Genomic DNA, 15,640 nt, shown 5'->3' with positions numbered 1-15,640 from the left:
TGTGCCAGTGATGGGGGTCAGTATGGTCAAAGAAGGGATAAGTAGGAGCTGATCAAGCATGGTCTTTGTTTATGGGCTTTCCAGAATCCAGAATATTATTTCTGCAATCACTGTGTTTTAAATAAACAAAAAACTATGAATGTTGCTTTCATCTGCAGTAGTTCTCTTCTCTGTTCCAGTTGTTGGTATCTGAGGAAGGAATACCACAAGGTGTACAGGCTATAATAGCATTTGGCTATGTCTTTAACAATTCTCCTCTCTGTTTCTGTGGTGGCAGAAACAAGTCACAGCCAATAGCAGAGAAAAGTGTATGACCAGGTGGTTGTTTCCATGAAAATTCCTGGATTGAGAGCTATAAAATAGAGGACTTGGTATCCTGTCTCTAACAGTTTGTTATATACTTCTGACTTTGGGCCTTCTTTCTTTGCCTTTATTGTTGTTTGAGGTGAACTGGCTCTGGAGGAGCAAAATTACTTTAAAGCACTCTTTTTTCCAGAGAAGGTTAAACGTGTCTTCCTTCAGACTCAGGGCAGCGTTAGGAAAACCTCACTGAATTGGCTTATACGAGTATTCTACAGTAAGACCTGACTGCAATGAGCTCTGGGGGGTTCTGTTTGCAGACAGCAGCTTGTTGCTTTGCTTCAGCGAGACAAAGGCAGCGCCAGCAGAGTGACTCAGTGCTGCCTGGCAGACATCTCCTTCCATCCATCGGACGCTTCCCACATAGTTTAAGGGGGAGTGTGGGGGGTGGGGAAGACAACCGCACTGGTGCCACGACTGCGCTAACGCTGCGTGCCGTCCCCTGGAGTGGAGGGCCCACTCCCGCCCCGCAGCACAGCATGAGGATGTGACGCCACCTGGGCCGCCTCTCAGTAGGCGCGGCTCTGCCGTTCCGCCCTGAAATACGGCGGTGGCCGCGAGCAGTGTAGGAGCCGCGGAGTTCCGCGGCCATGCTCGTCCCCGCCGCGCCTCGCAGCCTCGCTGCTGCTGCCCCCGCCGGCAAGGCCAAGCTGACGCACCCCGGCAAGGCCATCCTGGCGGGTAAGCGTCCGCAGGGCGGGGTGCAAAGCTGAGGGCGTGCCGGTCGTCTGCGTGTAAGTGGGGAGCAGCCCCGGTAGTTGGGCTGGGGGTTGGGGGGGCACCTCAGCGTTGCTCGAGAGCCGCGCGCCCGAGTCCCCGCTTCGGAACGCGCCTTCCTGCGTCCATGGGATCGCGGCGGGCGCCGGGTAGCTGCCGCGGTTCTGTCTGCCTGCTCTGAACAGAACGGAGCTTAGGGCGGGGGCTCTTTCATCTTCTTTTGTGGCTGCTTGTTTGCTCCCCACTCGCAGGACGGCTCCCAGAGCAGAGCTCAGCGCTCGCCTTTGAAACGTGCTCCCGCCGACCTGACCTGACCGGCACGTCCCTAGCTGCTGTGCTGCAACCGACGTTCCCTCCTCCTCGGCTGACGCTTTGTTCATCCGCCCGCTACCGGCCCTCCGCTCTGGGAGTGGCCCGGGACCGAGAGAAAGGGCTGTGCCCCCCGGCACTGAGCCTGGGCCTGGAGTAGCCGTCGCGGGGCCGTGGGGGGAGGAGGGGGTGGAGGAAGAGCAGCGTTGGGATGCGAGTCTGCTCCTCGCTTACAGCAAATCAGAGCAATTGGTGAACGGGCATACATTCAGTGGGCTCTGTGGCACCTAATTACATTACAAAGCACAAAAATGGGCAAAGAGCTGCAGTTAACTCCTTGTGCCCTGTCTGTAACTCCTAACTGCCTGTTCCTGGGGTGTGCTGTGAGGCTCTGGGGTCTGTGCTGACCTGAAGGCATTTGCTTTTTTTTCTTTTTGCTTTTTTTTTTTCTTTTTTTTTTCCAGAGACCTTCCTGCTGTGCTCACAGCTCTGCTGTCCGAGGAGTTGAAGGGGCTGGGAGGCTGTGGGGCTGTGGTCCTCCTGCATTAGGTAGCTGACTGCCATCCTGGGCCATCTCTGGCCCTCTGTCAGAGCCAGCACTTTGCCACTGCCACACAGCACCTTGAGCTTGGCAGTGTGGGTCTGGTGTCCTTGGAGGATGCCAGTAGAGCTCTTGCTGCCAAGAATTCTCACTGTCGTTGAAGGCAAACAAAATGTTTAAAAAAAAAAAAAAAAAAAAAAATAATAATAATTTGCAAATGGGTTCTTGTTTGTTCAGGAGGCTGCTGGGTGCTAGGGCGGCAGTTACCTTGTTGCCTGCCATTAAGCTGCTGAGAGTGCCACAGCCAGGGGGTCGAGGGCAGCCTTCCACACTGCTGCATGATAGTGCTTTGGCTTGCTTAAACTTAGTTAAAATCCTGCTAAACAATCAGGCTCTGTGCTGAGATGCACATTTTGTAGTTATCTGGCTGCAGAGCTGTCTAGGCTGCCCTGGAGCTCTTCATGCATGGTTTTCTGGCACTGCACAGCTAGAGGCTGGCTCTCTGGAGCCCTGTGCAGCAGGTGAATGCCTTGCTTGGGAGGCCTTTGATTATGGTGGGAGGCTACGTTTAGCTAGAACTAAGTGCAGCTCAATTTTTAGCTGGCTTTGAGGCCTGGAGTCTGCTCCTTTTCACAGAGAAGCTGTTGCTGCTCTGCTCTGCTTTCGGACACCTTGGTGGTCTCCATGCTTTTCTGTTCTTTGATGCTGTCCAATACGGTGCTTGGCTTTGGAAGAGCCAGAGCAGTGAGTGCTGTTGGGAGCAGCGAGTGCACAGCGAGAGAGGGCAGGTGGTAGAGAGAGAGTTGTGCGTTAGGGCAGGGAGCCTCAGGGTCAGAAGAGGAGAAAAGCAGCAGCAAAAGCTTCAGTTTCCTCTTGTTTGATAATCTCCTGATGTGATTTTTCTTAGGAAATGATATACCTGTCAAAGAGAGCAGTCAAGGCCTGGGTGTGAAACCTGCAGCTTGCTCCTTGCAGAACCAGGCTCCTTCCCCAGTGTTCTAAGTCCAGGGCATTGCCCCTCCTGGCAGGGAAGAAGTGATGCTTCTGGGTGCTGTCTACTGCTCCCCAGGCTACAAAACTGTTTTGAGGTGCTCAGGCTGAGCCCAAGCATTGGCAATGGGTATTCAGTGTTCACCTGCCTGCTGCTCCCCAGGGCACCATCATCTTAGGACTGATGTCAGTGGTCAGAAGGAGCTATCCATCCTCCTGGCAGCCATCAGCAGCATGCTGACAGCTCTGGGATGTTGCTGTGCCTCTCATTGCTGAGGGATGTGTGCATAGCATGCCAATGCAGGGCCCCCCTCACACCCAGCCAGGAAGTGGTGACCCTGTTCATGTACTGTGTTCTCAAAGCTGACTCTGTCTGCAAACTGTGTTTTGCTGTTGTTGTGCTCTGGTGCCCTGTGCTGATGGCTGAGAAGTGTGGATTGTCCCCAGGCCCTTGAGCCTAGCAATGCTTTTCTATTTGAGCTTAGTTTTGGAACTGCCACCTTGGGGTGCTCAGAACTTGCACCAAGGTGAGACTGGGTGGTGCTGGGGCTCTAATCAGGAGACAGTGGATCCTGCCATTATGCTTGTAGTCAAGGAGTTTTAAATGCTCTGTAACACATTTTATTATAATACTAGCCCATTAAGAAGCAAATGCTAAGAAAAAGTGAATGAGTTGTGGTAGTTCAGGGAAGGTCTGGGCTCCCTGTCCCTAGGGTTGTCAACCTAGGGACAAACAGCTCACTATGACGCAGGGGAACTCAGTGTTGGCACTGCTGTGTGTGCCTGTGAGGTGCAGGGCTCCTGTCAGGCATGGGGCTGTTGCTGCAATGAAAGCATTTCCCAATTCACATGATGAAATGCAGCATTCCCAGCTGGCCTTGCACCTATCAGGAGGAACTTTTCAATGTCTTTGGTAGTGAAACAGGTAGTGAAGCCCTTCCGTACCCCATGCTATAAGTGGATGTGTTCTGAGGTTCTGACCCATTGCAGGATGCATTTCCCATTCAAATAATACTGTAGGAGTGATCTTTGGGTGACCTGGTTTTTAGGAAGGGGCCATGCTGTCAGTGCATCCCCTCTCCGCCCCACTGAGCAGCCTGGTATTGCCTTTCTCCAGACAAGGTGCAACAGGGAAGATAAGGAGGGGTTGGTCTATGGGGGTATGTTGCAGGAGGAGGTGGCCAAGCACTGGGAGGGCTGCCAGATGCTGCTGCCATCCCACCCACAGCCCTTTCCCTTAGAGCAAACTGGCACCATTGAGTGCCTGGTGCTGATGTAGGAACTGTTGGAGCCTGTTGCACAACAGGGAGTAGCCTGTGGAACCTGTTTCACTACCAAAGACATTGAAAAGTTCCTCTTCTCAAAGAGCATAAGTTGTGCTGGGGAGATTTAGATTAGACATGAGGAAGAACTTTTTCTCTGAGATGGTGGTCAAACACTGAAATGGCCTGCCCAGGGAGGTGGTGGAGTCACTGTCCCTGGCAGTGTTCAAGAGGTGTCTGGATGAGGAGCTACAAGATATGGTTTACTAGCTTGTGGTAGTAATGGTAATGGGAGGACAGCTGGACTAGATGATCTTGTAGGTCCTTTCCAACCTTGTAATTCTATGATTCTGTGATTCACTGCCCCACTGTGTGTATGGGGTGGTACTGGTGTGGAAAGGACAGATGCGGGGCACATGGAGGTCTCTGTGGCTGCAGGAGTGAATGAGCTGTGGTTGCGATTCCTGATTTGTAGCACCCTGCTGCTGGACTTTGTGCTTTTTTTGTTTGTTTGCTTGTTTTTCTCAGCTGTAAAGACTATCTGGGCTCACAGGGAAGGGCACGAAAGTCCCCTGGCAAGGAAACAAGCCAGATGCTCTGGGTGCATAATTAGTGTGTAGGGTAAAGCTCAAGGCACAGATGTGCACCAGGGGCTCCATAGAGGTCCCACTCCTTATCAGCAACGTTGGGCATGGACTAACCTTGCTCCTACTGCCTGATGAGCCATTAGAAATTACATCTCTCAAGAAAGGATAGCTGAAGGCAAGAAGAGCTCTTTGTTTGGGAATGATGTGCTTGTGTGTCTATGTGGGAAATTGCCCTTAGAATGGAGAGGCTGAGATTGCTCTCCAGGTGCCCACTTGTTATCAGAGCTGTGCAGGCACCTGCTGCTTCTGCTGATGCTTGCAGGAGCATGGAGCAGAGCAGCATGCTGTGTGCAGGGTGGCAGAGAGCTACTGCAACCTCCTGCTCCCTAGTTCCCAGAAGGGCACTGGCTACTGCCTGTGGCTTTGCAGGGGCAGCACTCACCTTCCTTAAAGGTGCAACCCTATGGCTTTGTCATTCTGCCCTCAGCCAGCCATCCTGGGAAATGTGGTTGCATATCCCCAGAGCGCCCTGAGGAGCTACTGGTGCTGTCCCCAAAATCCCTTGGGGTAGTTGCTCTTGTGCTGTCCTCACAATCCTTTTTCTCCTTCCTGCTGAGTCCTGGAGCTGTGACCAGCAAAGCACAATCACAGTTATCCTGGGGAAGTAATGGTGAAACAACACTGAATTCATGGCAGGGCTAATACATGGTGATGAACAAAACTAATAGGCTCGTTGCAAATTTGGTATCCAATTTGGGTTCTGTTTGAAGGAGAGGGAGAAAGGTTAATGTAGGATATCCCAGCCTCCCCAAACACAACTCAAGGCACTCATGGCTTTCAGGTGCTCATCTCTCCCTCTGCAGCAGCGTTGTCTATGCTGGCTGTGCTGCAGGGTTCATGCAGGGGTGGGGGGGGGGGGGGGGAGAAGGGGGGGAGGTTTGGACACAAAACCCTGGAGCGGCCCTGGAGGACGTCCTTGTGCTTCCTCCATCTCATCAGCTCATGGCTGAGGGCCTTGGCTCGGCAGCACAGGGTGGGCCCCCTGCTCTTTTACCTCTTGTGCACTCACTGCTGGCTGCTTGCGCTTAGTCAGCAATGTTGCAAGCACCAAAGCTCTGCTGGGTAAAGTCCAGGTAAACAGACTGCAAGGTCGCTGCACCCCTGTGAAGGTGGCACATGAGAAGGAGCTGGAACCAGGCTTGTCTCAGGGGATGGGGTGATTGATTTGCGTAGAATGTGGCTTCTGCTGGAATTGAGTGACTCCAGGAAGGGAAGCTGGGGCAGCGGTGCAGGACCTGTGTTTTGCCTTGCTCTGCATCTGCAGGCACAGCTCTGTGAGGGGAAATGAGGTGTGCCAGGGTTCCATAAGGGATGCACCCAAGATGCTGCCAGTCTACAGCCTTGGAATTGCATTCTGCTTTGGCTCTCCCACCATGGGAGCATGCACCCAGTGCCTTGCATCTCCTGAGGTTGGTGCTGCTGATAGCTGAATGCTGCCATGGCCTTGGCTGTGCTGTGCACTGGGGCTATCCTAATGCTGTAATCAGTGTGGGGCAGCCAAAGGGCACTGATTGCAGTTGTGCTTCCATACCTGCATGGTGCTTCTGTGAGTGGTCTCCTGCCAGGTGTGGCTTGGCAGTCAGTTCAAGTGGCTGTGCAGGTTTGTAAATGGCTGCATTGACTCCTCACCTCTGCATCTCCAAAGGGAGCAGCATCTTTGAGTAGAGGCACTGTAGTGCTAACTGGGTTTGCTGTGCCTATTCCCCACCACTTTGCCTGATGCCTTTGTATTAATGCTGGTCACAGGGCCCTGGTGAGAAGGAGGATGCCACGTCCTGGATGGCCCACGAGCTGTGAGATGTTGGGTCGAGCATTGTGAGGCCACATCTGTGGAGTCTGTAGTAGCCATGAGGTCGGGGCTCAGTGCAGCACTACTGGAGCTCCAATTCCATCTCTTTTCTAGGTGGCCTCGCTGGAGGCATTGAGATCTGCATTACTTTCCCCACTGAATATGTGAAGACACAATTGCAGCTAGATGAGAAGGCCAACCCACCCCGCTACAAGGGCATTGGTGAGACCAAGGGGCTTGGAGGCATCCTGGGGGGGCTAAGGGTGTCCCTTGGTGTGTGCTAGGTGACAGTGACACTGCTGTGCTCTGCTCCAGGGGACTGTGTGAAGCAGACTGTCCGTGACCATGGTGTCCGAGGGCTGTACCGTGGGCTCAGCTCACTGGTGTATGGCTCCATCCCCAAGGCTGCTGTCAGGTAAGTGTGTCATGGAGGTCCCTGGACTGTGCTCCCCTGGCAATGACCTTGGTCTCAGCATCCCTAGTAGCTTCTGGTCCCTTGTTGCGCACCCCAGGACTGTCACTGTGGCCTCTCCACAGGTTTGGCATGTTCGAGTTCCTCAGCAACCAGATGAGGGATGAGCAGGGCCGGCTGGACAGCACGCGGGGCCTTGTCTGTGGGTTGGGTGCCGGTGTGGCTGAAGCTGTGATGGTGGTGTGCCCCATGGAGACCATCAAGGTGGGAGGTGGACAGGGGCCCCCTGCTTGTGGCATCTCCCCCAGAGGAGTCCCAGGCCACATCACTTTATTTGGGCCCAACTCATCGTCTCCCCACAGGTGAAGTTCATCCATGACCAATGCTCCTCCAAGCCGAAGTACCGTGGCTTCTTCCATGGTGTCAGGGAGATTGTTCGAGAGCAGGGTGAGTCATGGGAGTAGTGGTCAGGGGCTTGGGTCATGCAGGAGCCCATCGAACGGGCCAGGTCTGTGCATGGGGCTGTGGATCCAATGGGAGGAGCTGGGGAGCAGGGCTGGTGCTCTCCTTCAACACCTTCAACCTTTCAACCCTTCATTGATGTGTAGGGCTGAAGGGGACCTACCAAGGCCTAACTGCAACTGTCCTCAAGCAAGGATCCAACCAGGCCATCCGCTTTTTCGTCATGACATCCCTCAAGAACTGGTACAAAGGTACTATGTCCCTATGTTCCCACAGTGCTGCGCTGGCTGTGCTGCCAGTCCCTGGATTGAGTTCCCCTTGCAAGCCCCCAGGCTTCCCAGGCCTCTCACAATGGAGTGAGGTGAAAGCCAGGGATAGGGTGTCCTAGCTCCAGGCTTTGTCACTATTTCCAGACATCTCTTCCTCTACAGGAGATGATCCCAACAAGATCATCAATCCCTTCGTCACAGGTGTGTTTGGAGCCCTTGCAGGAGCTGCGAGTGTCTTTGGCAACACGCCCTTGGATGTGGTTAAGACCAGGATGCAGGTGCAGCACTGCAGCATGGAGATGCCATGCACTCACTGTTTCCACCATTAGCCCTAATCCTTCTAGTGTACCCCAGCTCCAGTGTCCGACCCTTCTTTTCCTTTCCTTCAGGGGCTGGAAGCACATAAGTACAAGAGCACGTGGGACTGCGCCTACCAGATCATGAAATATGAGGGGCCCCTGGCGTGAGTGCTCCTGTAGACCTGGGGCTGGGTTAGAGGGTGTTATGGGATAAGCAGATACAGAGTGAATGATACAGAGCAGATTAGCTTGGGCCCTGTAGAAGGATGATATGAATTTGTGGGTTTTTTTGTTTTTTGTTTTTTTTTGTTGTTGTTGTTTGTTTGTTTTTTAGCAGAAATAGTGTGGTCAGCAGGACTAGAGAAGTGATTGTCCCTCTGTACATGCCATTGATGAGGCTGCACCTGGAGTGCTGCATTCTTTTTGGGGCTCCTTGCTACAGGAAAGACATTGAGGCCCTGGAGCATGTCCAAAAAGGGCACAGAAGCCAGTGATGAGTCTAGAACACAAGTCTTGTGGGGAGTGAGGGAACTTGAATGGTTCAGTTGAGAGAAATAGGCTAAGGGGTGATCTTACCTCTTCAACTTGTTGACCTACCAGCTACCCAAAAGGAGATTGAATTGAGGTGGGAGTCAGTCTCTTCTCTCAGATAATGATGATAGATTGAGAGGTAATGGCTCAAGATGCACCAGGAGAAGTTCAGGTTGGATATTAGGAAAAACTTGGAATGGTGAGGGCATTGAAATAGGCTGCCCAGGGAGGTGGTGGAGTCACTGTTCCTGAAGATGTTCAAGAAACACATATGTGGTATTGATGGACATGGTTGAGTGGGCATGGTGGTGATGGATTGACTAGATGATCTTAGAGGTCTTTTCCAACCTTAATGTTTTTATGATTCTGAGCAAGGATGAGAGCAGTGAGGAGCGACTGCATGTGGAAGGATTGAGGCACTGCTGGTGCATTCCCATGATCCTGCTTTGGCCCTTAGCCCTCTTCATTCCCACAGGTTTTACAAGGGCACCGTACCCCGCCTGGGCCGTGTCTGCCTCGATGTGGCCATTGTCTTTGTCATCTATGATGAGGTGGTCAAGTTCCTCAACAAGGTCTGGAAAACAGACTGAGTGGCTCTGCCAGTACCGCCGGGCTGCAGCTGGAAATTGATGACCAAGCGCAGAGCTGCCATCAGCGCGGCCAAGGGTCCAAGTCTACTGTACGCGTCCGTGGACCGGGAGCACCACTCAGTGCCCCCATACATCCTGTGCCCTTTATTTATAGCAGTGAGCTGAGGAGCAGTTACATCATCAGTTGTGTGTGTGAAAATGGCCCAGGGAGCAGGACACAGGCTTTGCCAGCACCCCAGGCTATGCCCCCAGACAAGGCTGCAATCCTGACATCCCACTCCAGGTATCACTCATCCTGGGGTGCTGAGCACAGCCAATTCCTGATACTACCTGGACCCTTAATTTTCCCTACTGTGGGGACAGCATTTGGGTGAACTAGGTGTCCCCACTTGCAGTTTACAGTTGAGACGTGTGCGAGAGATGGGGTGCAGAGGCACAGCCCCTGTCTCAGACTTGGCTCCTTGGCGTGTCCCCTTGGTGGGGGGCAACCTCCAACGCAAAGCCCTTCTTCCACATTCCCATCCTGCCCTCTCATCACTGTCCAGGGCAGCTCCTAGCTGCCCCTATAGCTTTCAGACCCAGTACTAACACCCACGCTACTCCTGCCTTTGTGCCAAAACCTCCCTCGGGGGAGCAGATGCAGAGCTGGAGCTGCCTCCCGCCCCCCAAATTGTGTTGTAACATGTGCAGCATTAATACTAGTTCATGGGAGGGCCAAGGAAGAAAAAGAGAGCCTGGGAGCAATTTTCCTTTGGCTTTCTTCTGTGAAGCCAGTGAGGGCTGGTTGTTTTTTGTTGTTGTTGGGTTTTTTTTTGGTTTGTGTTTTTTTTTTTTTTTTTTTTAATTATTCTGTTTCACATGCAATTTGAATAAAATCAGTCTGGCTTCAGTGGGTGCAGTGCATGGAGCATCGCTGGCCATGGAGGTTGGGAAGTGCTGTCGTTACGCAGGTTGGCGATGCAGTGTTGAGTTGGGGTATGTGTACAGCCAGCTGGGTGCCAGGTCACTGAAGCAGAAGGAAATGTACTTCCCACGTCTGGGCAAGGGCATCCTCCACAGCTACACCTTTGCACCTTCACCAGGGTGCTCCAGCTACAACAAAGGGAAGCTGATGCCACAGAGATGACTGGGGTTGCCCACAGTCTCAGTCATACCCTATCATTTGCAGCAAGAAAACAGCCACATACTAAAATACAGAATAGGAAGAAACAGACCAGTGTGAGAGCCAGAGTGCAGTGCAAGAGTAAGGGCTGGCAAGCAGCAAGGCCAGGAGCTGCTGGAAAGCAGAGGGGGGAAAAAAGAACCCTTCCACACCTTCAGTGGAGCTGCAGCCCCAGGTGATTGTTAATGGGCCTCAGCACCTGTGCTCAGCAGCAGGGAGAGCGAGCATGGTGTGTATGTTCCCTCCCTCCAACCAAGCCTGACTTGAGAGCACAGCAAGGTACGTGCCCTAGAATGCGGTTGGAGAGGTCCCAAGGATGACAGTGACACTGCTCCCTTTGTACACAGCTCACCTGGTACAATCGGGTCCTCTTCTTTGTTAAGGTCTCCAGGTACTATCTCAATGTTACCTCTCTAATAATGATGTTTAATTGATTTGATTAGTTTAGACTCATTTGATTTTTGCAAAACACTTTTAATCACTTTGCAAATTCTCCATCATTATGAACAGAACCACCATGTATATTTTCAGCAAGCCAAGTTTAATTTTTGGCTTTTTTTTTTTTTTTTTTTAATGCAAGAGCAGTATTTGTGGGAAAAAAAATACATTAAAAATATTGTAGAGGAAATGCTAAGTCATGGCCTGAAGCACTGATTGAACACCTGGTGGGAAGGCAGGGCCAACCCACAGGAGCTCAGGTGTGTGCAATACCACTGAGTGATAAAGGGGTGAAGCCAGGATTCACCCCTTCCCAGCCCTCGTGTAAGGGCTGGCAGAGGAGGTGAGGATATCTTGCTGGAGATCATTGCCTACCTGAGGCCTTCCAACGGTAAGCAGCTTTGTTTTTTCTTTCGTTTCTGCAGCTACTGCTACTGTGTTTGGGTGTGTTTTCATTTGCTGCAGCCTAGGATTGTACCACGCTGCTACTATCACTGTACATCACTTTACAGCACTACAACCATGAACAAGACAGGCTGAAAAAACACAAAGCTCTGTGCTTTCTGTTGATGTGCCTTCATTTCATTATCATTGAATTTACCAAGTAGTTAGATTTTGGTGCATGAATATTTAAAAAAATGTAATATGCTGACAAAGGAAAGTGCAACAACATCAGCAACAACATCAGATTTTTTTTAATTTTTTTTTTTTTTTACAGGTATATATAAGCAGTTAACACAGGTTTCCTAGGTTTTGAGAATTTTTCCTTTCTTCCTTTTTTTTTTTTTTCCTTTAATATTGTGTTCTTCACCTGAAATCAAAAGGAAAAAAAAAAAGAGACCAGAGCACCTGAGGCTGTGCTATGGCCCCCACCCAGAAAAGACATGAAAGGGGCCACAAAATCAACCCTATGCCATTGCTGTGGGGAAAGAAAACTTCACGGTGTGCCTCTTTTCCCTTATGCTTCATAGCAATGGAAAACCACGTTTCCTGCAGTGTCCCAGAACCCAACTTTGCTGATGGGCTGCTGGGTGCCAAGGGAGGTATGGGGGGCACACACATCCACGCATACACTCACTATATGTGGTGACACTGCAGATGAGCCCAGAGGTGCTCAGTACACTCCAGGACAACCTGAATTTGTTCAGGGTAAGCCATCTATTGTGGCCCAGGATATAGTGGGATGTGCTTAGGGTGCAGCAGGCTACACTGGAAAGTCTCTGGGGAACCCTTAGAGTGCACTAAGGAGCTCAGGGAATATTGTAGAGTGCTCCAGAGTCCACTTTGGCATTCTTGTAAGCCTCTGGGACTCAGTGGAAAGCTTATAGGGCTCTGGAAGTTCATTAATGTGCCCTAGAGTATGTTGGGTCACAGAGTTTTTTTGTGCCCTGAATTATACTACACCTCGGAGTAGAATAATTAGATCCAATATCCCAGAGCCACTGTTGATAGTGAATCCATGATCATGAGTCTGAGTTGTATTCAGGAGTTACTCCAAGAGGAGGAACTGCTACTGGTCCTCAAACAGGTAGGAGTCTTTAATTAACACATAATACAGTGTTCCTTTTTCAGCTTCCCACCCCCAGTCTGTGGCAGCATGCAGTCTGATTCAATGCATTTGAAAATGTTTCATGATTGTTAGGTGACAATGGTAGCAGAACACTGGGCCAATGCAGGAGGAAGAGAGGGGGAAGAAAGGGGGAAAACACCAAGAAGGAGGAAAGGGGGAGGGCATTTTGAGTTCCTGCAGTGGGAAGAGCTTGAGCAATTGGTGCAGTCCATGCAGCCCTAGAGAATTGGAGAGTGTTTGTCAAGGACAGCCCCCTAGCCCCAGGCTGCAGCTGGACGAGCTTCCTCTGTGTGCCCAGACTGTGGGCTGTGCAGCTGTGCTTGGCTGCACTGCTCCAGCTGAGAGCCCTCTGCCTGCACTGCAGCTGCATCCCTGCTTCTTTTCCTCCCACACAAAGCCCCAGGGGTTATCCTGCAGGTCCGTGTTCACCCTCAGAATGCTGGTAAGACCTTTGGCAGTAGGACAGAGAAGTCCCAGCTTCCTGGTTTCCCTCTGCTTAGAAACAAAGAAATCTCTCTCTACTTGAGAACCAGCACGTGCACTCCGATTGATTAGGATGAAAAGGAGGAAGTAGCACAGCAATCTGATTTTTTGGGCTGAAAAGGCTATTGTGCTGTGCTCTAATTGGTTGAGATGAAAAGGGTGGGATGCAGCAACGTGCTCTGATTGGTTAGTCTCAGAAGGGTGGGAAGCTGTACTGCTCTCTATTGGTTTGCCTGAAAAGTGATTGAAGATCTGTTACGCTCTGGTTGGTTGGGCTGTAGTGGGCTGGTGGTAATGCTGCTCTCTGATTGGTTGGTCTGAAAAGGTCCAAAGCAATATCATGCTCTGGTTGGTCTGGAAAGGTCAGGAAGTAGCACTGCGCTCTGAGTGGTTGGTCTAAAAAGGGATTGATGCCTCAATGCACTCTGATTGATAGAGCTGAAAAGAGTGGGAAGCAACATCATACTCTGATTGATTGGGCTGAAAAGGATGGGAATCTGTGCTGCTCTAATTGGTTAGGCTATAATGTACAAGAAGAGGTGCTGTACTATGATTGGTTGGGCTGAAAAGGGCTGGATATGTTAATATGGTATGGTTGGTAGGGTCTCCTGAAAAGAGAAGGAAGCTCTGCTGTATTTTGGTTGGGCTAAAAATGGAGAAAAGCTGTGCTGAGATGTGAGTGGCTGATCAGCAAAGCAGCAGGAAGCAGCATCATGCTCTGATTGACTAGGCTGAAAAGCACTGGCTGTAGCAATGCGTTTTTACTGGTTGGGCAGAAAAGAAAGGGAAGCAACACTGCTTTAATTGCTGGGGATGAGAAGGGCAGACACTGTGTCCTAATTGGCATGGCTCAAAAGGATGGAATGCAACACCATTCTCTGCTTGGTCCGATAAATGTTGGCTGCTGTGCCATGCTTTGATTGGATGGACTGCAGTAGGTGTAAGGATGCACTGCTCTCTGAGTGGTGGAGTAGAAAAGGCCTACAAGCAGTGCCACACTCTGATTAACTGGACTGAAAAGGATGGGATGCAGTAGTGCATTATGATTGCTTAGGCTGAAAAGGTTGAGATGCAGCTATATGCTCTGATCGGTTGGTCTGACAGTGGAATCGTAGAATGGCCTTGGTTGCAGAGGAGCACAATGCTTATCCAGTTTCAATCCCCCCTATGTATAGGGCTGCCCACCACCAGACCAGACTGCCCAGAGCCACATCCAACCTGGCCTTGAATGCTTCCAGGGATGGGGCATCCACAACCTCCTTGGGTAATCTGTTCCAGTGCCTCACCACCCTCTGGGTGAAAAACTTCCTCCTAATATCCAACCTAAACTTCCCATTTCTCAGTTTAAGACCATTCCCCCTTGTCTTATTACTGTCCTCCCATGTAATCAGTCATTCCCCCTCCTGTTTATATGCTCTTTTATATGAACAGGATGGAATCTTAGAGTGATGAAGCAAAGTATGGAAGCTGTTACTATGTTTTTTTTCTAAAAGTTGCTTGGCTGTTTGGTGCTGCTCTGTTAATAATTTCAAACCATTCTTGGCTTCACTGCATGATCTGTCCAATCAATAACAGATTTGTTCATCGTTCCAGGCACTGAGAGGAAAAAAAAATGTAAGACAACATGAATTATTTATTAATTTACAGATATTCACAAGCACTCAGAACAGGTTTTCTGGGTTTGGAGAAGTTTTCCTTGTTTTTCTTAGTGCTTTCCTTTTTTTTTTTTTTTTCCTGTATGTCCCCTTCCCCCTCTAACTTTGAGTTATTACTCTGCCAGCAATAGAGAACGGGCAGCCACAGAAAATGACGCGGGAAGGGCCAAGCCCATTAAATTTTCTTCCGCGGTCTCTGCTGCCACCCAGTGGCCAAAGTGCAAAACCGCGATGTTTATATGTGGACTGCGGAAATCAAGGCGCATGCGCGAACCTAGACAAACGCATGCGTATTGCACTACCACAAAAAGCGCATGCGCAGCGGGATACCGACACTGGCGTACGCCAAGTAAACCGTCGAGGCTGGCGCATGCGCAGTGCACAATTGAAGAAGGCGCATGCGTATTGGAGTGTTGAACACAGAGCACGCGTAATACAGTGCCCTAAGTGGTCCAAGCGTGGTGCTCTCGCGGGAAAGGAGGCAGGTGCATACTGCTGTGCTGGAACTGACATATGGAGTATCGACAATGGCGCATACGTGTTGCAGTGCCGAATCGGACGCATATCTATTGACGAACAGAATCAGGGGCAAACGCAGTGCTACGCCAGACCTGGCACATGCATAGTGGAGTGCTTCAGTTGGCACATGCACAGTGCTGAGATGCCATTGGCACATGCATAACAGCGAGACTGAAATACCCTCACCCCCAACATTACTCCCTGATTTCACCCAATCATTGATACCCCAACATCATTCCTTAACATCACTGTCTCCCCAACAATATCACCTCCCAGTGTCACTTCCAACATCATCCCAGTATCTCTGCCCCACATTACACCAACAACATCCTCCCAGCATCACTCCCCAACATCACCCCAGTTTCACCCCACTGTTTCTCCTCAGCATTACCCCAATGTAACCCCTGTCACACCCCCCCCCCCCCCAACAGTGCCCCAGGGTCACTTGTATGTGACTTTGCAGCATTACCCCCTAGTAATACCCAAAATCACTCCCTCAAGAGTGTCACCCCCCTGAACATCAGTGTCACTATCAGCCCACGGTCACCCCCCAGCATCACCCTAAGAACATCCTCTACGTCTCTCCCCAACAATGTTCCCCCACACCATCAACCTTCACCACAATCATCACCCCA

The 15,640-nt window shown here is 50.9% G+C and overlaps 1 protein-coding gene across 1 annotated transcript; it reads left to right on the top strand.

Moving 5' to 3' along the window:
* Window positions 1-950: 950 nt before the first annotated feature.
* On the top strand, window positions 951-9,178 carry SLC25A1 (solute carrier family 25 member 1; the record flags this gene model as incomplete). The annotated part of the gene is made up of 9 exons (XM_079544016.1): window positions 951-1,041; window positions 6,730-6,837; window positions 6,931-7,030; window positions 7,153-7,291; window positions 7,390-7,474; window positions 7,636-7,740; window positions 7,921-8,036; window positions 8,148-8,221; window positions 9,064-9,178. 9 exons carry the CDS (start codon window positions 951-953, stop codon window positions 9,176-9,178), a joined length of 933 nt encoding a protein of 310 aa, XP_079400142.1.
* Window positions 9,179-15,640: the final 6,462 nt, after the last annotated feature.

This window comes from Tetrao urogallus (assembly GCF_951394365.1).
Source record: "Tetrao urogallus genome assembly, chromosome: 17".
NCBI lineage: Eukaryota > Metazoa > Chordata > Aves > Galliformes > Phasianidae > Tetrao > Tetrao urogallus.
Note: the sequence above shows the minus strand (reverse complement) of the source record. Positions and strands in the feature narration are given on the sequence as shown.